The following is a 26,615-nucleotide window of genomic DNA, read 5'->3' on the forward strand; positions in this document are numbered from 1 at the left end:
AGTGGGAAGGAGAGCTGACAAGTCCTGTTTTCAGACCTCTGGAACTCACTGTAACTGGGAATATCTCCATAATCCCCAAGGGTGATTTGACTGTCAACATTCCAACAGGAGTCTTAAGGTCCTGAGCCTGTCTGAGGATTTACACACAGCTAGTTCCTGGGATGGGAAAGCAAAATGGCCCAATGAACACCAGCTCAGTCCCTGGGACAAGGTGGAGTGAGAGAACTGATTGCCACAAGTTGTCATCTGACTTTATATGTGTGTCATGAAGCACATGTGATAAATGTCCCTCTGTGATAAATGAACAAGTATAAAAAAAAAAGAAAGTAGTTGCTGGGGAGAGCAAGAAGTCTAGGTCAGTGGTGAACCACTGATAAGTTGTTCTTGCTCCTTAAACACACTCTTGCTCACTTAGGGTTCTGTAAGTCAGTCCAGTTAAAATCACTGGTACATAGGAAATGGTTCCTTGGCCTTGAGAGGGAGGGAGGGGAGGTATGGGTGAAGGGGAGGGGAGGGAAGGGAAAGAAGGAGGGGAGGGAAGGGGGAGGAGGAGGGGAAGGAAGGGGAAGGAGGAGGAGAGGAGATGGAAATTTTTAAATATAAAAAAAATAAACCATGAAAAAAAATCACTGGTACATACAAAGACACAAAACTACTAAAAATGTAAGAATAATATTTCATATAAAATGATATTAGGGCCAGGCATGATGGCACATGCCTTTAGTTCCAGCATTTGAAAGGCAGCAACAGTCATATCTCTGTGTTCAAGGCAAAGCTGGTCTACATATCAAGGTCCTAGACAGCCAGAGCTACTTAAGGAGATCCTGTCCCAAGCAAATAAATAAGTAAACAACAATAAAAGGATAAATAAATAAGATATTAGGTCAGTGAAAATTAGAAAACACCATCAAGTGCTGACAAGCAATAATAATTGCAAGGAGACATTCACACGGGGACATTGGATAGACAGCAAAGCATGCTGTTGGCATTGAATGACATAGTCTTTATGGGCTCTGACAACTCAGCAGATCCCTGTGTTAAGGATGGATGAAAAGAGATGAAGTGGTAGGAAGAGCCAGAGTCTCCTCCCACTTGTTTCTGTCTTACAGCATAATGACAATACTTACTCCAAAGCTCTAATCTAACTCCAGCATCAGTGAAGGGAACAGTTCCTGCTGCTGGTTCAGCCACTTTACAGAACCATTAAGGATATAGATCTCAGGAAGAACACTTTGGTTTTTAAATACATTGAATCTCCAAAGTCAGTTCAACAAGAAAGGGCACAATGATATACACTTCTATCAAAAGTCTTAGCAGCAGATGGTGATGGTGCATGCCTGTAATTCCAGAACTCAGGAGCCAGAGGCAGGTGGATCTCTGTGAGTTTGAGATCAGTTTGGTCTACAGAGTGACTTCCAGGACAGCCAGGACTGTTACACAGAGAACCCTGTCTCAAAAATGTAACAAAACAAAATAACAAAACCATGAAGTCCAGAGTCCATGGAACATCAAAGCTATTCAAAAGACACAATATATAATGTTCTCAAATAATTAGTTTTGTAAACTATGGCACTTAATGACACATGGTATCACCTTTACAACAGAGAGACCATTACTGCAATTTTGGGCTGGCATTGTCCTGCACAAGTAGAGTACACCCCCTTAAAAAGAGTCAATTCCATAGGACTTTCCAGAATACTCACCCCCACATTTTTCCATATTTTTTATAGCACTTAGCATCAAATTGCCATATACCCTGGAAGGAGAAATAGCATGAAATCCATTATTGTCCTGTATGTATTGACCCTTCTGTAGCCAGGGAATTAAACCCTCAAATCCCATGAAATAAAGTTTATTGTTTCTGACAGAGAAAAGTTCTTCAGTAACTTTTAGTGGCACCAGCAAGATGACTCAGTGGGAGAAGGCAGAGTGACAGTGCAGGACACCTGACACCTTCCTGTGGACTCTGCATGCACAGCCATAGACATACACATGTGCACAACAGCAGATGCACACAATAATAATAATAATAATAATAATAATAATAATAATAATAATAAATAGTTTTGCAGAATTTGCAATCAAAATATAGAACATCTAGGAAATTAATCTGAGCTGATGGCAGTGTAAGCTTTGCCACTCGCCCTCTGGACATGAGCTTGGGAATGTCTGCTGTGGACTGACCAGAGGCCAGGTGTCAAACCAGTTTTATTACAAATTATCCATGTAGACTAAAATGTGGCACATGACATGCTTATTATTCAAGTTTCTAACTTCAGTTATTTGTTGAATCTTTCTTTTTCCAGTGGTTTTTGCCTTTAATATCTTTCAATGAAAATACAAAGCACATTGTGTAGTCCAGTATGTGAGGTAACTGACAGCTATCATCCTGGTTACACACTTGCTGCTCACACTCATGCACAGGCTGCTGCCTTTAAAGGAAGAGAAGCAGCTGTAGGTCCATGTCAGTGTTAGAGCACTTGCTGGCATGTCTAAAGCCCTGGATCCCATTCTCAGCACCACAAACCAAAACACAAAAGAAAACCTGTCTTTAGGGCTGGAGATGTGACTCAGCAGAGCACTTGCTGATCTTCCTGAGGGTCCAAGTTCTGTTCACAGGATCAACACCCAACACCTAACAACCATCTGTTACTCTGGCACCGGGGAATCTAGTGCCCTCTTTTGGCCTCTGTATGTACTGCACTTATGTGCATAAACCTACATGGATATGTATAAAATCTTCTTTCTAAAAGAAACAATCACTAAACTGGACCCTAGTTCTTACAGAAAGAGACAAAAGCAAAATACTCTAATACTCAAGAACCACCACCATGCCATAAAGAGTAAATACTGCATCTAGATCTATAGAAGTTGTTTCAAGGGTTCAATAATTACTCAGAGAACCCAAGTAAATGAATTGTCCCCCAAAGGTGTTAATTTAGGCCTCTGACAACCTGATGCATCAAAAATATGCAGCAAATGGAGAAAAAGTTGCCCATGAGTTAGATACAAAGAGAATTTAATTTAGTTCATGTAGGCTGATGTACTAGAAGCTGGAAACCCCCTCAAGATTTTCTTCAAAGCCGGGCGGTGGTGGCGCACGCCTTTAATCCCAGCACTCGGGAGGCAGAGGCAGGTGGATCTCTGTGAGTTCGAGACCAGCCTGGTCTACAAGAGCTAGTTCCAGGACAGGCTCCAAAGCTACAGAGAAACCCTGTCTCGAAAAACCAAAAAAAAAAAAAAAAAGATTTTCTTCAAATAAAATATAGAAGTGCCTTCCTGGAACCTGCCCTGGGTAAGAAATAAACTTCTTTTACTGCTCACAAAGTCTGAGCCCTGAATATCGAGATTAAATGGGCTGGAGATCTGTGCATTTCACCAAAGACAAACTTGAGGCTCAATAAACTGACATCAGGGCCAGTGAGATGGCTCCGATGGGAAGGCACTTGCCACCAACTCTGACAACCTGGGATTCATCCCTAGGACTCAGATGGTGGAAAGAGAAAACTGACTCCCACAAGTTGTCCCTTGACCTACAAATGCACACTGTGTTACATACACACTCACCGCAAATTTAATAAGTGTGGGGAAAGTTAACAATGGGGGCTGTGGAAATGGTTCAGTGGGAAGAGCACATCATAAAAGCCAGAGTTTGAATCCCCAATATCTGCATAAATGACAACCAGGGGTTAAAGTCCTCCAATATCCCCATTTGCACGAGGCCAAGACAAGGGATTCCTGGAACAAGATGGCCTGCTAAACTAGTCAAGTCAGAGAGAGCTGGGTATAAAGTGAAGAGCAATCAAGTAGTTACCCAATACCAACCTCTGGCCTCTACATGCACACAAATATACATGCATATGGAGCTTCAAACATATGGGCACTTATGCACTTGTAAATACATATATACACACTATAAACACACACACACACACACACACACACAGAAACAGTTGATAGTTTCAAGTTGGCAATAGAGCCCTAAAAAACCACTGGACATTCTCTAGTATCATGAGAACACACAGTATGAGGGCCTGAAATCACACTTTTGTTTTCTATCAAGGAGCATTTAACAGAACTAAATCATTTTTAGCCATCAGGAATCAACACTCACCTCGTTGTAATTCAGCAGAGTTCCTAAAAATGGCAGAGGTTTGGGTCCAGGAATTCCCTGTTTCTTAAAAACATCATGGTTACGGGTCCCATAACTAGAGAGAGAAACAGAAAGCCTTGTGACTACACATACAGGAAAGGAGATAAACATGACCAAAAACAAAGCATGAAACATACCAACAACATGGCTGTCCCTTCAATTCCCAGAGCTTAGGGGCAGGGTGAGGGGTCCAGTGTGCATGGCAGCCCATGGTTTGTGTATGTTCCTACTGAGATCTGGTGACTCTAGGTGTAACCTGAAAGTCAATCAGCTCATGCCAAGAGTAAATCTCATCAGAAAGACCCCTTACCTCAGCAAGAGGGAGTTGAAAGTGTATATGTGTGCCCAGCAGATCTGCATAACATAAATATGAACTTTAATAGTATCACTGGGGCTTTAGTACAGCAGTAGAGTGCTTGACTAGCACATATAGGCTCTGCTTTGATCCCTCTTTCTGTCAAAAAATAAAAATCCAAAATAAATACAATTATTTCATCTCAGGCTATCAAGACAGGTAAAGGCACTGGCTGCCAAAGTTGACAACCTTAGTTTGACCCTCAGGTTCCCCATAATAGGAGAGAAAAGACTCCCCAAAGTTTTCTTGTAACCTACACAGACTCACAAACACATACACATATCTCATGTGCTGCCTCTATCCTCAATAATTAAAAACATGTAATTTCAACCTTTTGAAATTACAGAGTTTCAGAGTTAATTTTAACTTCTGTTATCACGTTTTACTATTGTATTTTTGTGCCTGTGGAAGGCATTAGGTCTTCTGGGACTGTAGTTACAGATGATGTGAGCCACATGTGGATAGCTGGATTCTAGCCTGGGTCGTCTAGAAGAGCAATCAGTGCTCTTAACCATTGAACCATCTCTCCAGCCCCTGCTTTCTATGTCACTTTTGACCTTGCACTCAATAACAGAATATATGTCTGAATACAACCCCAACTCGAGGACATGGAGGAAGAAAAACTTTGGTGGTTACTCACCGGTATAGGAGCACCAGGCTGATTACCAGGAGGACCCAGGTTTCCAGTGAGAGAATTGAAGTCAGGTCCATCGTTGCTTGTCTGACAGCAATGTTCCCCTCTGTGTTCTCTCTCCAGCTATGTGTTACCCTTTGCAGGGCTTCCCTCCCACCAATGGTACTGAAGTGTGCCCAGCCTGGGGTGTTTATACTCTGGGAAGATGTGGTCCAGGTCTGTGCATGGCCGGGACTTTGGTCTCCTGGACAGATCATGAAGTTCATCACAGCCTGTTTTAATCTTCTGTGAATTAACTTTCTTTGTGTAATCAATACACAATGTTGTCATTTCAGGAAGACCTAAGACCAAAGGTTCTTTTCTTTAAATAAAAAAATCAATTCCCACAGGGCAGGGCATCCTGACTTCTCTTAGGACTGGAGAGGGAGGGGGAGGGGGAGTGGGAGTAGAAGGGAAATGGGAGGAGGTGGAAATTTTTAATGAATAAATAAAATAATAAATAAATAATAATAATAAAAATAATAATCATTAAATTACTCCTCTTGGTCCTAAGGGTCAGCTCAATCATGAGCTGGCTTTGCTAACTTTGGCCAAATAGTCTCTTACAATTACAGGGTCTTTTTACGTTTTTTTGACTTAGCATTTTAACCAGAGATTATTGGATGGTGTATTCTTTTAACTGCTTCTAGCTGACTTTTGGGCATTGCTGTCAAGGGTTAACAAAGGTAAAATGCTAGTCAAAAAGAGAAAATTTTAGGAACATTTGGTTTGTGGACTTTGTTGAAGAGCCAGGGAGCATTCTCATCAGCTAGACTGGTCCACATCAGTTTTTAGCAAATCCACGGTTCACAATCATTTGGAGCAGGTTGTAGTCAGCAATTGGTGCTTGTTTCTATCTGCCAACCAAGGGGAAACCTGTTGAGACAAATTTAAACTAGGAACAGAAGTTAATACATTTGAAACTTTTAGGCCCATATTAAAATCCATATTATAGCAATAGCAAATAAAAGATATCTATAAAACAGTAAAAATAGACTCATACCGTTGAGTCCCAGCAAAAACATAGAAAATCCTGAGCTTGTAACCCAAACAGTATGTAGTCATTGTTTAATTGCTTATGAGAACTATGGTTCAGCATGTATATTATAAAGATATTATGACTTCAAAAGTTGGGTCTAAGGATATGATGCTTTGGAGAAGAGGTTCTTGTTTTGTTTTCACAGAAGATGAGACCCTGTGGATTGCTTCTATGCATATGGTATGATAGACCATGCCCTCCTGAAAGGTTGTTGTTAACACCCTTAAAAACTTACTTTGTTCAACTGTGGACTGAGATGAACCTGGCACACAGGATACACCATGAAAGACCTGATTAATAGTGTCCCCATAGAGCATGAAGCAGTTTGGAGAGAAAAAACTATGCCCATATTCCCAAATACTGTTTATAATTTTTTTTTTACATTTAAAGGGGGATATGATATAGATATGAATAATTTTCATTGGTATAGATATTGCTTTATTGATATAAATTTAAGGTCAATCTTGTTATATGTATATGTATTTCTGATCTTGATTAAGGTATTGTGATTGTGTAGTTCATTTCAAAATGTAATATATAATTAGGAAATATAGGTTGTTAATGGATAATCATCGATAATAGTCAAACTTGTAGTCATGTTAGTTAGATTTTTAGATATATAGAGATATATTTCAGTTAGATAGACATTCTTCATATCTTTCAAAGACTACAGAATATGGCATTTAAAATGTTTTAATAACTTAGGCCTTTTCATGACAATGAGATGTGTCTGTTCCTGGCATCACCAATCTACTTCAAGAGGAAGATGGGCATCGAAGAGGCTCCTTATGGAGTTGGTTAACTTGTATTTTTAACAGACCAGACTATATACCATATTTTTCTCTGACTGAACCTTTAAATTAATGATTTTAGCAAAAGACAATGAAGCTAAAATCTAACCATTAGTTGATGGTTTTGGTGACTATTATATTGCATTGGTTTTTTTTTTTTTTCTGGTAAGTGTTTTTTTCTTTGGGAGTCTAGATCCAGCTATTCCTGGTGGTAACTGGCATTCTTGTATATCAATAAAGAACAGCATAAAACAGTTTTAGCATTATCTATATTAAAAAGACATACAAATTTTTGCAAACCCAAATCTAATAACCAGAGCTCAGAGAAAAATTATAAGTACAAAATTTATAATTACCAAAGGCTAATTTTTAACAAAACAAGCAAACATATTTTTTTTTTGTTTTTTCGAGACCGGGTTTCTCTGCAGCTTTTTTAGAGCCTGGCCTGGAACTAGCTCTTGTAGACCAGGCTGGCCTCGAACTCAGAGACCCGCCTGCCTCTGCCTCCCGAGTGCTGGGATTAAAGGCGTGTGCCACCACCGCCATATTTTTTTAAAGAAATAAAAATGACCCTTTAACAAGAGAAACAAGTTTTTTTAACCAGAATTAACCATTAAACATTTAGGTACAAAAAATTATAACAAACATCTTTTGGCCTTTTACAATTTTTAAATATCTTTTGTGACTTTTTATATACCTTTTGCAATTTTTAGGTCTGGTTTTCTCTCTATGTTTGTTTTATTGGTTAAGTCAGACATTTTTAGACAAACTTTTTTTTATTATTTTAGTCTCCTGCCTTTTTTTTTTGCTTTTTAGATAATGTAAAAACCTCCATTAATTTTTTTAATTTTTTAGACAATATGTGAATTTAAATCAAAGTCTTTTTTGTGACTTTTATCCAGCAGAACATTGCATAAAACAAAAGCAGAAATATTATCTTAATCAAAGGAGATAAGTATTTGTAACCCATATTTTTTTCCGGTGGAAACAAAAGCATTTTTAAACATAATGTGTCTTTGACATTTACTTTAAAATGAACATTTTTTAAAATTACAGGTTGGTATAATTTAAACTTCTTATAAGCAGTATCAGGACAGGAAAGGGTTAAGATGGGAAACTGCTAGCCAGCAGAAGAGACCTTGAGTGTTATCATACTAAAAACATGGCTCAGAAAAGAAAAGAGGCACAGAGAGTGTCCTTGGCTGCTAATGTTTTTTTTTTTTTTTTTTTTTTTTTTTTTTTTTTTTATGTTTGCATTTTTTTTTTCTCATGGTTTATTTTTTTTATATTTAAAAATTTCCATCTCCTTCCCTCCTCCTCCCCCCTCCCTCCCCTCCTTCTCCCCTTTCTCTCCCCTCCTTCTCCCCCTTCCCTCCCCTCCCCTCCACCCATACCTCCCCTCCCTCCCTCTCAAGGCCAAGGAGCCATCAGGGTTCCCCACTCTATGCTAAGACCAAGGTCCTCCCAACTCCCCCCTGGGAGAGAACTAATGGGAGATCACCAACTCCAGTTGGAATGGGACTGATGGATCATGCGACCAAACCCGTCTCTCTGAGTGTGGCCAACAGCGGGGGCTGACTGAGAAGCAAAGGACAATGGCTCTGGGCTCTGATTGTTCTTCATGGACAGGCTCTGTGGGAGCCTTCTCAGCTTGGTCGATCACCTTGCTAATGCTTTTTTTAAAAAAAGTTTTTGTTAACTTTTCTCTGACCATGACCTGAGATTCTCTGAGTGTTATCATACTAAAAACATGGCTCCGAAAAGAAAAGAGGCACAGAGAGTGTCCTTGGCTGCTAATGCTTTTTTTAAAAAAAGTTTTTGTTAACTTTTCTCTGACCATGACCTGAGATTCTCTGTTTTACGTTTGTCCAGTTTTTTAATTGCAAGCAGTCAATTCCCTGCCACCCATGTGCAGGTCCCTCTCTCCTGCCTAAGGTAAAGACCATCAAGGTACAGAGAGAGAACAAGGGAGAGGAGGCTGCCCTGTTCTGCTGCAACCGGCCTCTCTCAGTCATCAGCTCCACCACCTGCCTTCTGAAGAGGCATTCCTCTGCCTTCACCCCGGTGCATGATGACTTTGCAATCTTCTCCATCCCAGGTGCCACTGCTCCCTGGCCTTGGAGCCCCATGGGCAGGCCCCACCCAGATCCTCTGCCACGTGGCATTGCCTGCAGTCTCAAGGCTTAGCTCTCAGTACCCAGGCAGTGTATTCTCTGCCATCAGACCTGGCTCAGGGCTAGGGATACAGACCCTAGATGGGCTGCTGCCAAGTCACCTGCATTCTCACATTTAAGTTTTGTTCCTTTTTTCAGCCCTCGTCAGTCTAGTCTTAAACATAATAAACAAAGAGACAATAGTTTTCCGGAACTCCAGAGAATCACCATCCACCCAATGTAGTGGCCCCAAAGATATTCCAAGTCACAGGCATGCACTGCCTACCCTCTCCATGCCCAGTTCCTTTTGGGCGCTCTACAAGATTTTGCCTCTCTCCTCTCAGTCCCTTGGCTGGGGGAGAGAGGCTGGGGCTCCATAGGAGCCAAAGGACCCTCAAGGATAGAAGTCCAGAGAGAAAAAAAACAAAGCAACAATTACCATAACATTACACAAAGAGACTTTGACAAATTCCTGGGACAAGACACATAGTGACATTTTCTCCCATGGTGAGAGAAAGCCAAACAGCTGTCTCTGAGGCAGCTGTAAATGACCCAGGGCGGGGAGAATGCTGGCCTCTGTCTACTGACCTGGGACTGGGAGAATTCCCATACCCATCTATTGATCCAGTAGCAAAACTCCCTGTCCAAAAATGACCCGGGGCCAGCAAGGCCCCTGTCTGGAATGACCCGGGAGTGGGAGAATTCCCATCCCTGTCTGGAAATGGAAGCCAAGGCGTCCCTTGCTTCACCAGGTTCTCTGTACAAGCGCAACTGCTTTAGAGAACACACGTCAATACCAAAATCCCAAATCGATAGACCGGTAAAAAAGCAAAGCAGCCATAGTCAGACAGACAAGACAAAATCACAGAGACAGAGACAAGAGTCAAAAGACAAAGAGCTATTGGAAGTAGACACGATCGCCGGGCAAAAATTGGGAACTTTAGGGTGAAGGGTAGATATGGGAGCAGGGAAGCATATAACTTAATGAAGGGAGCCATCTGAGGGTTGTCAAGAGACTTGACTCTAGAGGGGTTCCTGGGTTTCCAGGGAGACGCCTCCAGCTAGTTCCTTGGGCAGCTGAGGAGAGGGAGCCCGAAAAGGCCAGTTCCTATAGCCATACTGATGAATTTCTTGCATATCACCATAGAACATCCACCTGGCGATAGATGAAGAAACTGACTGAGCCCCACATTGGAGCACTGGACTGAGCTCCCAAGGTCCTGATGAGGAGCAGAAGGAGGGAGAACATGAGAAAGAAAGTCAGGACCGTGAGGGGTGCGTTCACCCATGGAGACGGTGGGACAGAACTAACAGGAGATCACCAACTCCAGTTGGAATGGGACTGATGGAACATGCGACCAAACCGGACTCTCTGAATGTGGCCTATGGTGGAGGCTGACTGAGAAGCCAAGGACAATGGCGCTGGGCTTTGATTCTTCTGCATGGCCGGGCTCTGTGGAAGCCTTCTCAGCTTGGTTGATCACCTTCCTGGACCTGGGGGGAGTTGGGAGGACCTTGGTCTTAACATAAGTAGGGAACCCTGATGGCTCCTTGGTCTGGAGAGAGAGGGAGGGGGTATGGGGGAAGGGCAGCGGAGGGAAGGGGAGGAGGAGGGGAGGAGATGGAAATTTTTAAATATAAAAAATAAACCATGAAAAAAACAGTATCATCTTCTACTCACAATATAAGAACTTATTTTTGATGGATCCTTCAGTAATAAACATCTTTTGTTAGTGAAAAAAAGACAAAGAGCGCTCTCTCACTGGTAGATGGTAATAAACCTCTGGACTTTCATCATCCTGGTGGAATCTCTGGGGTTCTCGGCCAACGCACCAAATATTGTGCTCAGAGTACGACCCCCAAAGAGAGACCACCAGAGACGTCCAGACTATAATAAGCAAGGTTTAATCAACATAATACAAACATGTTTGGAACCACTTTCTACTGACCCATTTACCACGAGGTAGAGAGAGGAGTTGTATCTCCTCTGTGGGGTAGGCTTTCAAAGGCATAACTACAAAGAGGCTTTTTGAAGCTGCTTTGGCACAGGTGCAAGGACTTTTGCTCCCTCCCATCCTGCTAAGTCAGCTTTTTCCTTGTTCTTAGAACAAGGCCACTGAGTTAGGCCATCTTTATCTGCCTGTACCAGGTAGCTGGCTGGACTGAGCTAAGTGACCTTGTGCTTGAAATCTCCCAGGTAGGAGAGGGGAAGGCCACTATCTTCCTGGGAAAACATTCTGCTAGGAAATTTCTTCTCACCCCTTTGAGAATAAGGGGTGAGGGTCCTACACTCTACAAAATTGAAAAATCTAAAAGAATTGGACAATTTTCCTGTGAGTACTACATACCACAACTAAATCAAGACCAGATAAACAATTTAAATAGACCTATAACCCCTGTGGAAATAGAAGCAGTCATCAAAATCTCCCAACCAACCAACAAACAAAAACAAACAAATGAACAAGCAAACAAACAACCCAGGCCAGATGATTGCAGCACAGAATTCTACCAGAACTTAAAAAATGAGCTAATACTTATACTCTTCAGAGTATTCCATACAATAGAAACAGAAGGAATATCGCCAAATTCTTTATATGAGGCTACAGTTACCTGATACCAAAACCACAAAAAGACTTAACTAGGAAAGAGAATTACAGACCAATCTCCCTCATGAACATTGATGCAAAAATACTCAATAAAATACTGGAAAACCTAATTCAAAAACACATGAAAAAAAAACACCTACCATGATTAAGTTGGCTTCATCTCAGAGATACAGGGATGGTTCAACATGAGAAAATCTGTCAATGTAATCCACCATGTAAATAAACTGAAGGAAAAAAAAACATATGATCATATCACTAGATACTGAAAGCCTTTGACAAAATCCAACACCCCTTTCTGATCAAGCACTTTGAGACATCAGGGATAAAAGAACCATATCTAAACATAATAAAAGCAATACATAGCAAACTAAGAGCCAACATCAAACTAAATGGAGAGAAACTAAAAGCAATGCTACTAAAACTCTTCCCATTACCCTTCACCCTCTCATCTTCATGACTTCATCCTGGTAAATCAAGTTATTGTTGCTTCTGTGTACATCAATTTAGGGATGATCGCTTTCAGATGTGCTAGCTCACAGACCACAAGCCATACACCATCAGAGTAACTCTGAATTCAATCCCCCGATCACAAACTTATTCAAAATTTTGAAGTTTGGGTTTTGGGGAAAAATACAATTCCTTGTAACTCATTTTTTTTTTGTTTAAAGGCGTGGATTTTGTAGATGTCAATGTTGTCACACAATGTCAAAAAGCTAGACTCAAATGCACTATTTGACACTTTCACCATTAGCATATCCAGCTTTTTTCTCTGGAACTCTCCCACTCAGAAACTCTTCAAAACTGAGCCATCATTTTAACAGAAAGGCTCTCAGTTGACTTTTTGCTCTCAAAGCGTGTCTCTATTTGTAAGTCCAGTGTGTCATGCCAGAATAATCAGAAGGCAAAGTTTGAAAATCACTGACAAAAATAAATATTTGCTCTGCCTCCCTATCCTGCTTGAGCTCAACTAATATTAAGATATCAAGTGACAGGGGAAATGAGTGTGTACAGAAGGTCATTTACCCAGGATGAATTGAGTTCATAAGTTAAAGCTTGAGATCATTAATTGAGTCAAGGGCTCTCTTGGTAATTAGCAAACAGAAATAATCAGCCATAGAAAGTCAGCAGACACCAATCACTTGTTATATTTTCTTTAAACTACATTTACTTGCTTATTGGAGAGTCATGCCATGGTGCATGTGGAGATCAGAAGACAATGTTGAGGAGTTATTTCTTGACCCTCACCATGTGATCCCCAGGGTCATATCAAGTCCCAAAGTTTGGAAGCAATTGTCTTTACCACTGAGACACCTCACCACCCCCACACTTTTTTATATAACAAAATTATGCAATAACATAGCTGTCCTAAGTAGCTTTCTTATTTAGTTATTTATTTTATTAAGTTTTTTTGGTGAAAAGAGGTTTACTTTGCTTACACATCAGTTCAGTTCACAGTCTATCATCAAGGGAAGTCAAGGCAAGAACTCAAGGCAGGAGATTGAAGCAGAGAACTGGGGTGAAAGACAATTAATAAAATCCAGAGACAGATATTGGGGTTCAACCTGAAGGTCTGAAAAGCAAAGCAGCCATCACTGGATCTTACCTCTACCTCTTTCCAAAATTGAAATCCTACCTGTAGCAATCTCAGAATGAGGCTCAGACTGAAAACTGTCTCCTGTCATCTTATATACCATTCTTGGGCTGGGATTAAAGGCATGCACCACTACTGCCTGGTTTCTAGGGTGTCACGGACCGGCTCAGGAGAGCCACTCAGACCGTGGGAGAAGCAGGGTCTTGGTAACAGGAAGGCACAAGTTTGGCGAATGACAGACAAACACAACACACAAGAGAGTGGTTGGAATCTGCTGCGATTTTACTGAATTCATGTTTTCATTATATTGTATTCAAACAAAGAACAAATCAGAAGGTCATGTATCATTGGTTGGCACAGTATGAAAGCTTCTTTTCATCACATCAGCAATATTTAAGAAAAGTATATTATCAGGAACAAGTGTTAGACATAAAGCATCCTTAGAAGAGGAAATCTTGTCCTTTGGAATGTAAACCTCAGACAAGTGGTTTTATCTTATGAATAGAGTTTCTGTCTTATTATTACTATCATGGCCCTTCCTCTTTCTCACCCTTTGTTTATCTCATCTAGTGACCAAATATGCCTAATCAGTTCTCTGCACCTGTTGAAATTTACTTGTAAGTACCTTCTTATGCAGCACACACCATGGGGGTTGGGATCTAGCAAGCCTATCCATAGAGTCCAAAGAATAACATAACAGTCTATCCATCAACATTAACCCATCTATTCCCTTGCTCATCATACACCCCATGTATGACAAAGGTTCTGCTGTCATCTTATACATTCCCATACTGTGATTCCCTGTCTCAGAGCTGTTCCTGAAGAGAATGATCCTTGTCTTGTATATATAAAGACTATCATTATTATGAAAGAGATTGTGCAAAGCTCATATCCCGCATAGCCAGCTACTCGAGAAACCCATCTATGCCTCAGCGGTGGCTAATACCGGGCCATCTTCCATTGACCACCAGGAAGCCTAGTCCCATAGGACACGTAGCTCCAGTCCGGCATAATGACATATGTCATGTCACACAGATGACACTGGAGTTGGTGTGGCACTATGGTAAACTAGTGTGGTTATTGGAATTAAAGGTATATGTCACCACTGCCTGGTCTGTAAGACTGACTATGAGGCTGTTTTACTTTCTGATTTTATTTTACACGTCCCCTTTTTGTAAAATAAAAAGGCTATAATTAATATAAGAAAAACCATATACAGTAAGTATAAAAACTATATACAGTATACACAGGCAGTAAGTACAGCGGCACTGTCTAGTTCATTTGATTTTAATAAATTCAGAGAAAGTACTACATATCTATTGTGTCTTGATGAGTCCAGTCTTTTACCTAATTTACTTTGTATCATAACTTGCTTTCTGCATTAGGTAAACAAGGAAAACTATAACTATCTAGTCTTCAATCCCCTCAGAGACCCAAGAAGGAAATAATATTAACTAAATAAGCAGGAAGTGTGAGCAAGTGACTTCCGAAAAGTGTGAGAAATGACAGAAACAGTAGACTGCCTGGAGAGTCCTCTAAAGCTCCTCTGCAATGTTGGGGCATCCATCTTCAGCCTAAAGACCTAGCATATCTGACAGACTTTTCTGTGAGCCAGGATATTCTGAAGAGTTGTCCTTCCTTATCTTGACAATGTTTGCCAATCATTTCTTTTGTGTCCTGCTTGTTCAATTAGGACAGCATATTGTCAGTAGTTAAGGCAAGGACATTTTCTTGCACAGTGGTTTACTTTTGACACAACGAAAATAAACACTATATGGAGTTTCTTCAATGCCCATTATCTTCTCTGAAGTAGATTTGTGCTGACAGGAGCAGACATGTCTTTTTTTAATTTCTTTTTTTATTACTTTATAAATAATATCAATCAAAATTTCCACTTCCTCCCCTCCTCCCACTTCCCTCCCGCTCCCCCCTCCCCTACTCTCTCCAGTCCTAAGAGAGGGCAAAGTACCCTGCCCTGTGGGAAGTCTAAGGCCCTCCCCACTACATCCAGGCTTAGGGAGAAGGTATGCATCCAAAGAGAACAGGATCCCAAAAAGCCAGTATATGCAGTAGAGATAAATCCCAGTACCATTATCATTGGCCCCTCAGTCTGCCCCAATTGTCAACCATATTCAGAGGGTACAGTTTGATCTCATGCTCTTTCAGTTCCAGTCCACCTGGAGTTGGGAGTTCCCATTAGCTCAGGCACACTGTCTCAGTGGGTGAACCAAACCCTATGGTCCTGACTTCCTTGCTCACAGTCTTCTTTCTTTTGCTCTTCAACTAGTCCTTGGGATCTCAGTACAGTGCTCCGATGTGGGTCTCAGTCTCTATCTCTATCAGTCACTGGATGAAGTTTCTATGGTGATATTCAAGATAGTAATCAGTCTGACTAGGCCAGTTAAGGCACCCTCTCCTCCACTGCCCAGGGTCCTATCTGGGGTCATCCACATGAGGACCTGGGAACCCCTCTAGAACCAGGCCTCGGGCCAACCCTAAAATGGCTCCCTTGATTAAGATATCTTCTTCCCTGCTCCCATATCTGCCCTTCCTCCATTTCAAACATCCCACTCCCCCAAGCTTTCCCCAATCCTCCCCTCTCCCTTCTCTCTAGGACTGTGAACTATAGGCTCAATGTCCTTTGTTTATGGCTAGAATCCACTAATGAGTGAGTACATACCATATTCATTTTGGGTCTGGGTAATCTCACTCAGTAAAGTGTTTTCTATTTCCATCCATTAGCATGCAAAATTCAAGATGTCATTGTTTTTTTTTATTTCTGAGTAGTGCTCTAAAGTGTATATGTGCCATACTTTCTTTATGCATTTTTCCATTGAGGGGCACCTAGGTTATTTCCAGCTTCTGACTATTACAAATAGTGCTGTTATGAACATAGCTGAACAAATGCTTTTGTAGTATGATTGGGCATCTCTTTGGGTATATTCCCAAGAGTGGAATTGCTGGATCCTGAGGTACATTGACTCCCAGTTTTCTGAGAAACCTCCACACTGATTTTCAAATTGGTTGCACAAGTTTGCATTCCCACCAGCAATAAATGAGTGTTTCCTTTACTCCACATCCTCTCCAGTATAGGTTATCATTGGTGTTTTTGATTTTAGCCATTCTGACAGGTGTAAGATGGTATCTCTAAGTTGTTTTTTTTTTCATTTCCCTGATTGCTAAGGAAGTTGAACATGTCCTTAAGTATCTTTTGGCCATTCGAACTTCTTCTGTTGAGAATTCTCTGTTCAATTCAGTACCCCAGTTTTAATTGGGTTATTTAGAATTTTAACATCTAGTTTCTTGAATTCTTTATATATTTTGGAGATCAGACCTTTGTCTGATGCAGGGTTGGTGAAGATCTTCTCCCAGTCAGTAGGTTGCCTTTTTGTCTTAATGAGAGTGTCTTTTACTTTACAGAAGTTTCTCAGTTTCAGGAGAACCCATTTATTAATTGTTGCTCTTATTGTCTGTGCTCCTAGGATTATACAAAGGGGGTGGTCTCCTGTGCCCATGTATTGCAGGCTACTTCCCATTTTCTCTTCTATCAGGTTCAATTTGGTCAGAGTTATATTGAGGTCTTCAAAATTTTTTTACAGACCTTAAGATAACAATAATCAACTTTATATGGAAAAACAAAAAACCCAGGATAGCCAAAATAATCATATACAGTAAATGAACTTGCAGAGGTATTGGCATTTCTGACTTCAAACTGTATTACAGAGTTATAGTGATGAAAACAGCTTGGTATTGCTATAGAAACAGAGACATTGACCAGTGGAATCAAATTGAAGACCTGGATATTAATCCACAAACATATGAACAAAGAAGCTAAAATTATAAAATGGAAGAAAGAAAGCATCTTCAACAAATGGTGCTGGCATAACTGGATGTCATCCTGTAGAAGAATGAAAATAGATCCATATCTATCACCATGCCTTATGCTATTTTCTAGGTAATTAATAGAATCCCCTATTTGTATTTCTTTAGGAGCAATTTGTAATTCTCAACAAGGCAAAATTTTCTTTAATTTGTTAAACATTTTTCCTAAAGTATCTACATGTGGATCAGCTAGTAAGATATCATCCATATAATGGCAATTCATTGATTGAGGAAAATGTACACAAATAATGTCTAATGGCTGTCATATAAAATATTGGCATAGAGTGGGGCTGTTTATCACCCCTTGTGGGAGACATCCCACTGCTATCTTTTAACAGGCTGAGAAGTATTATAAGTAGGCACCATAGAGGGAAATTTTTCTCTATTCCCCCCTTTGTAAAGCTGCAGTGAAGAAACAGTCTTTTAAATCAATAACTATAATAGACCATTCTTTAGGTAAAAAGAGAAGGCAGGAGGATTCCAGACTGCAGAGAATCCACCAGGTGAATTACTTTATTTATAGCTCTCAAATCTGTCAACATTTTTTTTATTTTCTAGATTTCTTTTTAATAACAAATACAGGAGAATTCCAAGGACAGGTTGATTCTTAAATATGTTGAGCATATAACTGTTCTTGTACCAGTTGTTCTAAGGCCTATAATTTTTTATGTCAAAGGCCATTGTTCCACCCAGGCAGGTTTATCAGTTAGCCATTTTACAGGTAGGACTTTTGGTACCTCTGAAAGATCAACAGCTGTTCTACCCTGTTTTTACACAGCCTGAATGATTGGTGACAATTCTTTATAATACCTTCTAATATTTTTTCTCAGAAACATCCCCTAGTTTATGATCTGTTTCTAAGATTGGAGAAATGTCAATCTGGGTATTCCATTGCTGTAACAAATCACGTCCCCATAAATTCATTGCTATGTTAGTCACATATGGCTTTATGTTTCCTCTCTGTCGTATTGGTCCTATACATTTGACCCATCTCACACTTTGTTTTTCCTAAGATAAAGTTCTAATCCCTAAAATATGAACATTTTCTCCTGTAGACGCCAACTAGGAGGCCAAGATTCTGGTGCAATTACTGTAACATCTGGCTTTGTTTTTACAAGACTTTCAATTAAAAATTTCATTTATTCAAACCCTTAGCTTTCTTTGGTCTTTGTCATTTATAGAAGTCTGTCAAAATATTTACTTAATGGTTTGTTTGGAAACTTTTGGTTTATTTTCTAAATCTGTTCTGTCATCCAGAGCAGTATGTTGTTGTTGATGTTGTTGTTTTTACTGTAGACACTAGTGGTCTTTTAATTGCTCTGGGGAGTTTTCTCCATGGTAACAGGGAAAGACTAAACCAAATTCAAGATAGGGACCTGCAAGAGGTCCCCCAAGGCATTTCCCGATGGTAAAGGGTCGCCTTGTCCTTGTTGATCTGCATTCATTGATCTAATGTCAGCCTTTGTTGCTTCTTCTGCACACTTCAGAAGGCTGGGGCTTTTGGTTCAGGTTATCTCAAAAGAAACAATTTCTTTTTAGATGATGTTTTTTTACCAAAATTAAAACATTTAATATTTTGATTTTTTCTTAAGCCTTTAGAAACCACCTCTCCTATTCAAACATCATCATGTTTGAGTGTCTCAATATTGATTGTGTGTTGGATCCATTCTTCTATGGTGCTGATCTGATCTTTAAGGGCCCAATTATGCTTCTGTATTATGGATTAGCATTTTCAAATGCCAAATATTTAATTAATATTCATCTAACTTTTGGATCAACATCTGCCTCATATAAGTTGAAAGTATACCACAGGAAACTATTGCTTTCTTAATTTTTTTTAAATCTAACATTTCTATAAGATCCCATTTAAACTTTGTATATACTTTTTGGTTGTTTGTTTGTTTATTACATAAACTCTGTTCTGCCTGTATGTCTACCTACAGGCCAGATGAGAGCACCAGATCTCATTATGGATGCTTGTAAACCATTATGTGGTTGCTGGGAATTGAACTCAGGACCTCTAGAAGAGCAGTCAATGCCCTTAACTGCTGAGCAGCCTCTCCAGCCTTGGCAATATTTTTTGAATAGTAGCTGAATAAATCACAATTGCTGTTTTAATAACCTTAGGCTACTCTTCTCTAATTTCATAAGGTAATGATGAGGTTGGTTTTCCTCTGAATTTCTGTGTCTGTGTCTGAATGCTTTTATTATCAGTTTTAATAAATTTCTCTAAGGCTTGCAATTTATCAATAGTGACATTTCCTAAGGTTTGTGTCTTTGCACTACTAAGCTGTTCTAAGGTGTACATGTTACCAGTCACCCTTCTTCTCTCTTCATTGGTAAATATTTGTAAAGTCTTTATCTTGTCTGTCAAAACTGCCATGTCCTCCTTAGTAAGTATTTGTAAGGCTTGTATATTCTCAGTCACTTTCTTGTTCCCTTGTTTCTAAAACCTTTATTTTGTCAGTCAAAGATATATTATACTCCGTAGTAACTAAATGTAAGGTGATTTTTCATTCTCTCATATCTGGCACCATTATCAAAACACGTTTAAGGATAAAACATGAATTGCGAGACTAATAACAATTATGAACCAAATTATATTGACCCCAGCTAAGTTGTTTATCTCCTCTGATGGAGGAGGGTCATTTGTCTGTGTTGCTTTCATTGGTTAATTAATAAAGAAACTGCTTGGCCTGATAGGTCAGAATATAGGTGCGTGGAATATACAGAACAGAATGCTGAGAAGAAGGGAAGTTAGTCAGTCACCATGATTCTTTGACACGAGATGGATGTAGGCTTAGAGACTTCCTGGTAAGCCACCACCTCTTGGTGCTACACAGTTTACTAAATATGGGTTAAAGTAAGATGTGAGAATTAGCCAAGAAGAAGCTGAAACTAATGGGGTAGGCAGTATTTAAAAGAATACAGTTTTCGTGTAATTATTTTGGGTAAAGCCAGCCAGGTGGCAGGACGCAGCCCACTGTTCCTTCTACAGAGTGGCGCCCAATGTGGTAAACTGGATCCATGTAAAACCTGAGAGAGCTTAAAAAGGAGAGAGAGAGAGAGTTTAACCCCGCTTTTTGCTTTTTGCTAGGACATGCTGTAGAGAGATTTCCTGATTCAGCAAAAGTGGCAGGAAAAAACTACGCCAGCCATTCTAAAACGCGGCTTCTTGGGTCCTACCACAGGTGCAAACTCTGGCTATGGAGCATTTCTGGGCCCACTCGGGGTCCGGAACAAAGTATCTGAGACCATGCCTGTGGCTCCGCTCTTCCTGCCTTGGGTAGGCCGCGGAATCAGGTCTACTAGAAAGTGGTGGTTTTGAAATACCAGTTTCTGGGTTGTGCTGCCATTGCAATCTCTGTCTGGCTCCTGCAGGAGACAGAGCTTTTGAATGGAGCATTTGGAGTAAAGTGCTATGATTTGTTTGATGGCAACTAGACTCACTGTGTGCCTAAAAGAGGGACATTGCATGCCACAGCTCAGAGGCACAAGCAGCTCTGCCATGCTAGTGGTGCAATGTGCAAGGATCAGAGGCACAAGCGGCTCCACCATGTTGGACTGAGCGTGGCAAGCAGACAGTACCAGTTTTAACCTAGGAATGTCATAGCTTATATTCTTAAGTGCTTAATGATTCAAATCTGAAAACAAAAATGATCCTGGATAGTAAAAAATTACAGATTCACAATAAGAAAGATTCAGACATTGAAGACTTTAAATGGGACACAATGTTGGATGAGTGTATGTAGGCTTGGGAGAGAGAAAAATATATATAGAGAGAAAAAAGTTAATGCCTTAAAAAGGGTAAAGTCTTTAAGGAGACAGAGGACAGATAGTTATAGATTAAAAGAAGTAAAGAAAAATAAACCACGTAAAAATGACAGATGGTATGGATTATGTATTTTATTGTGTTTTCTTTAAAACTTTTGACTGTTAAGGAGCTAAGTACAAAAAACCATTTCATTAAATGGGCTGCCAAGCCGAACCTGCATATATGTTCTAAAGGTATCTTGATTTCAGAATTTGGGTCTAAGGATATGATGCTTTTGAGAGGATCTTCTTTTGTTTTCCCTGTGGATTGCTTCTATCCCAATATGGTATGATAGACCATGCCCTACTGAAAGATTGCTGTGAATGCCTTCAAAAATTACTTCACTCAACTGGTGACTGAGTTATACCTACCACACACAGGTTATACCATGAAAGACCTGAATAACAGTGCCCCCATTCAGCAGGAAGCAGTTTGGAGAGAAAAATTGTGCCCATATTCCCAAGTATTGTTTATAATGTTCTTTTACATTTAAAGAGGGATATGATATAGATATGAATAATTTGCATTGGTATGGATTTTAAGGTCAATTTTGTTATATGTATATGTATTTCTGATATTGATTAAAGTATTGTGATTATGTAGTTCATAAAAAATGTAATGTATAAATAGGAAGTATAGGTTGTTAATGGATAATCATCAATAATAGTCAAGGCTATAGTCATGTTAGTTAGATTTTCTATAAACATAGAGATATATTTCAGTTAAATAGGCATTCTTCATATCTTTCAAAGACTACAGAATATGGCATTTTAATGTTTTAATAACTTAGGGCTTTTCATGACAATGAGACACATCTGCTCTTGGCAGCACTAATATACTTCAAGTGGACGATGGACATCGAAGAGCCTCCTTATGAGTTGGTTAGCCATTTGGGAAAGAAAATGTTCTTGCCTGGACTGATGCATAAACTGGACACAAAGAACCCACAGAGAGAGGACTGCTGAACTTGCCTAAAGGTGAGATGGTCTTTTGGGGTTCTTGACTCATGAAAGAGTCTGCGAGACATTCTGCAGGACACAGCAGATAGTGACTGAACTGTCTTTGAAATTTCCTGCTTCATGGAAATGTCTGCTGGATACTATGGGCCTGAAGGCCAAAGATAGATGCCCCAACAGTACAGAGGAACTTTGGGTGACTGTCCAGGCAGCGAGATGTCTATGTCATTTCTAGAGTTTTGAAAGTTGCTTATTTCTTGTTTACTTAGGTAGTATTATATCCTTCTGGAGTCTTTGATGGAGTTGAAGAATGGTTAGTTACAGTTATAGTTTTCCTTAGTTATGATAAAAGATAAAATAGATCTAAATATTATAACTGTAATTCTTAATAACTGTTTTGTTATATGTAATTTTACTATGTTAAAGTGAAAGCCTTTCTTTTTTGTTTAAACAGAAAAAGGGGAAATCATGGAGGAGGGTCATTTGTTTATGTGTTGCTTTCATTGGTTAATTAAGAAAGAAACTGCTTGGCCTGATAGTTCAGAATATTGGTGGGTGGAGTAGACTGAACAGAATGCTCGGAAGAAGGGAAGTTAGTCAGTCACCATGATTCTTTGACATGAGATGGATGTAGGCTAAGAGCCTTCCTGGTAAGCCACCACCTCTTGGTGCTACACAGTTTACTAAATATGGGTTAAAGCAAGATGTGAGAATTAGCCAAGAAGAAGCTGAAACTAATGGGGTAGGCAGTATTTAAAAGAATACAGTTTTGTGTAATTATTTTGGATAAAGCTAGCCAGGTGGCAGGACACAGCCTGCTGCTCATTCTACACTCCTCATTGAAGTTGTCTATCTCCTCAGTTAATTCTTCTAGCATTCCATTCATCGTCCTAGTGACAAGGGTCCTAATTCCCTGCATTGTAATATTCCCAATGATTGACCTTGGGTTGGTTTTAAGATTGTTCTTTTCCTCTTTTCTTTTACTCATCCCCCATTTTCATATATTTCCTTATTTATTAAATTATTAATTATTACCAGTTTACTGTTTAATAGTTGTCAAGTGACTTAGAGCAGTTCAGATCCTCAGAGATTTGTTGTAGAAGTAGTGATGATGTTTGACTAGAAGATGCCTATGATTTGTTGAGTGGGGCTATTGAAAGTATTCAGAAGCAGTTACAATGCATGACCAGAAGGTGGAGCAGGAGCTGCACACATGCAGCTCAGGCTCTGCATGCTTGGCAAACACTCAAGGACTAGAAATTGCCCAGAAAGACACCTGTAAGTGCCCAGACCTGGGAACAGGCCAGTGCAAGAAACATCAGAGCCACAGGCACTCATGGGCACAGGGATCGCAAGCAGAACCTATCTGAGATGGGAGCAAGAAATGTAAAGCAGGGGTGTGAGCCCTGGAAAGCCAGGAGCCCCACTGGACAGCAGAGCAGTCTTGTACAACTTGGCCCACTCCTACATGATTTGGCTACAAGTGACCAGATGGCAGAGCAGGCCAGGCTCTGCTTTTGTGTCCGGAGAGCTCCTAACCTGAGAACTGGGATTGCAAAGACTGAGGGTCTATAGTACAGTGTATGTGCCCAGGCACCAGGCATGGAAGCCCCACAGGCAGCACATGGAGTGGTGGCAGACACCCATACTCTCTTGTGTGTGCATTCTCTCAGGCATGTGCTATCTTGTGCCCCAGGTGGAGGGTCAACAAGGCCCAGGTTTAAGCTCCAGATAAAGAAGGAAGTCAGGAGATTGGATTACCTTTTATTAATACGCAATAAACATGCACAATAATTATAAGAAAATAAAGAAATCAAATCAGGATACCAATTGTTATGCTGCTGCAGTAGTTGCTGCTGCTGTAACCACTTCTTTGTTCAAAGGGGGTATGGGAACTTGAACAAAGACACCAGCTGCTTGCTCCCAGTTTGTCCACCTTCCATGTATCCTTTAGTCCTGCTTTTTATTCAGGTCATGTACCTTCTAATAAAAACTCTGCCTTTTAGGACAAGCTACTCTTTTTAATCAGCTAACAGACTGATGACAGAATTAGAATAACAATAACTGTGTTGTTTTATGTGAATAAGTGCGAGGGTGTCAGATCCCCTGGAACTGGAGCTACAGACAATTGTGAGCTTCCATATAAGTGCTGGGAATTAAACCTGGGTCCTCTGGAAGAGCAGGCAATGCTCTGAACCACTGAGCCAACTCTCCAGTTCTGGGTGGGTACAATAATGAGTCAGCTCAACCTTAGTATTGCCCCTTGTTATGCTTGTACATTTCTCAACAAAGGCTAGATGTGGGTTCATCTCTATGTTTCACTCTGTGTATTACACCATCTCAGGTGTGTGACCCTGCAGACAGCTTTGGTATTAGTAACGTTCTGTACTAAGCTTCTAGTTTGTGCATATCTATTCCTAGTTAAGTAATTTCAGCCCCGAATTGTTAATGTCTCCCCTCATACATTACATCCTGTTTGCAGTTTTTCTTCCTCTACCCACCTCTTCTCTGCCCCAGATTCAACTTTCTGCCATTTCCAAAAAAGAGCAGGAGTCCCAGAGATATCACCAAACATACCATGATGAGTTACAAGACTAGGCACAAATTCTCAGATGAAGCCTAGATTAGGCAATGCAGCAGGAGGAAAAGTAATGAGAGCTTTTTGAGGGCCAGCCCCAATGCTCTGTCAGGGTCCAGAAAGAAATCTGCAGTCAAGCTGTGTGGTGATGACAAATGCCTTTAATCCCAGCACTCAGAAAGCTGAGGAAGGCAGATCTCAGTGAGTATGAGGCCAGCCTGGTCTACAAAAACTAGTTGCAACAAAGCTAAGGCTGTTAGACAGAGAAACCCTGTCTTGAAACAAACAAAAAAAAAGAAAAAGAAAAAAGAAATCTATAGCCAGAGGAAGGCTCAGGATCTGAGTGGGAGAAATGAATCTCTCACTCTGAACTACTTCATGCCAGTTATTGTTCTCTGCTTCTATTTTAATTTTACTGTCCTACTTCTAACTTCTCCTAGCTTCTTCTGGCTTATTCTCTCTAGTCTAAAAACTATTCTTTTCCCATTAGCCTTGAAGCCATACAAGACTTATCTCCCATTTGTCAAAAGTACATACCTAGAGCGAGTGATAAGGACCTGAGTCATTTACCATGGCAACACAAGTGCCCAAGATATGGGACTAAAATAGTGACTGGTGATTGGGGGAATGGGGGTACAGTGCCCAATGAGATAAGCTTTGAGACAAAGGTCCTTTGTTAACAGACTGGCAAGCAAAGAATTCCCATGCTTTTCTTGGGGTGCTTTGTGTTTAGTAACCTTCATTGGACATCTGTGGCTCTGAACTTGTGCATAGCTATAAAGTTTCAAACGTATGCTCAATTTACAAAAAGCCTTTAGTCTAATTTGAACTTGCTTTAAGTTGAAACAGACTTAATTGTGCGCAGTTAGTCTGAGCCAAGAGGAACAAAGCAGGCTTTTAAATGCCTACAGTTCTCATGGGACAAATAGATTTAGTTAAGAAGCATGTCCATATATATATATATATATATATGTATATATATATATATATACATATATATATATATATAAATTATACAGCCAAATGAAAAGTCATCTTCCTGACCTCCCACAGATAGATATGCAGTGGCATTTCACTTATATTTTAATAAATAAAAATTGCCTGATGATCAGTGAGTAAAACAGCCCCACTGGTCAGCCTTACAGACCAGGCAGTGGTAACATACACCTTTAATCCCAATCGCCACACTTGTTTTGCAGTGCATGTCTTTAATCCCAGTGGTACACATCTTTAATCCCATCCACAGAGAGGATTAAAAATCAGGAGGAAACTGCTCACATTCTCATTCTGAGGTTCCTGAAGGCAGAATTGCTATTTAGGACTGAGTTTAAGGTACGAGCCAGTGGCTGGCTGTTTTGGTAAATTTTATCTATTAAAACACAACTCTGAAACACAGCTTTCTCCAATACTGAGGGGACTTAAGAAGTGGGTGAATAGCCACGTGGCAGGACATCCCATTCTTTAGGATATCCACAGTGGAAATAAACCTCAGGTCCCTTCCCCAACTCACTCAGCTTTTCAAGCCAGCGAGCAGGGAGTTTCCTGCCTGTAGGCTCCACAAAACCTGAAACCCATTTACTGGAGCCCCCAAGATACTAGCAAACACCATGCCTAAGAACTGAGGGCTTGCTATAATACTGAGGGGACCGAGAGGTTGCTACAACACTGAGGGGATTAAGAGAGAGCACCAAGAGAGCAAACCAGGGGAGAAGACCAAGAGAGCAGGCATATAGAGACCTCAGAGACTTTCTGAGACATACATTGATAGTACAGAACAGACCAAGAAAAACTCCCAAACTCTTAGACAGCCACTGCAAGGATTGGACCAAGATGCAAAGAGTCTCCTGGCCTCATTTGAAGGAAGAGATGGGTAAGGGTCAATGCCAGAATTCTTCCAACAATCTCAAAAGGAACATGGTAACACCAGAACACAGTGGTCACACATCAAGAAGACTTGAACATCCTAACCCAGAACAAGTAGAAGAAAATGACTTCAAATGTAACTTAATGAAAATGATGGAGAC

General features: G+C 40.2%; 1 protein-coding gene across 5 annotated transcripts in view; it reads right to left on the reverse strand.

Moving 5' to 3' along the window:
* LOC119825569 (cytochrome P450 3A11-like) overlaps nucleotides 1-26,615 on the reverse strand; it is a 794,398-nt gene that overhangs the window by 706,161 nt on the left and 61,622 nt on the right. The window contains exons 1-4 of one of the 5 annotated variants that reach the window (XM_038346528.1): nucleotides 5,149-5,378; nucleotides 4,464-4,607; nucleotides 4,115-4,208; nucleotides 1,704-1,756 (exon numbers count right to left, since the gene is read on the reverse strand). The exons of 2 other annotated variants lie outside the window; for them this stretch is intronic. In XM_038346528.1, coding sequence (XP_038202456.1) covers nucleotides 1,704-1,756; nucleotides 4,115-4,208; nucleotides 4,464-4,513 — 197 coding nt within the window. In that variant the 5' untranslated portion in view covers nucleotides 4,514-4,607; nucleotides 5,149-5,378. Of the gene's footprint in view, nucleotides 1-1,703; nucleotides 1,757-4,114; nucleotides 4,209-4,463; nucleotides 4,608-5,148; nucleotides 5,379-26,615 lie in introns of those variants that run through there. 2 more of the 5 variants (XM_038346526.2, XM_038346525.1) reach the window with 2 other exon arrangements.

This window comes from Arvicola amphibius, chromosome 10 (assembly GCF_903992535.2).
Source record: "Arvicola amphibius chromosome 10, mArvAmp1.2, whole genome shotgun sequence".
Lineage (NCBI taxonomy): Eukaryota > Metazoa > Chordata > Mammalia > Rodentia > Cricetidae > Arvicola > Arvicola amphibius.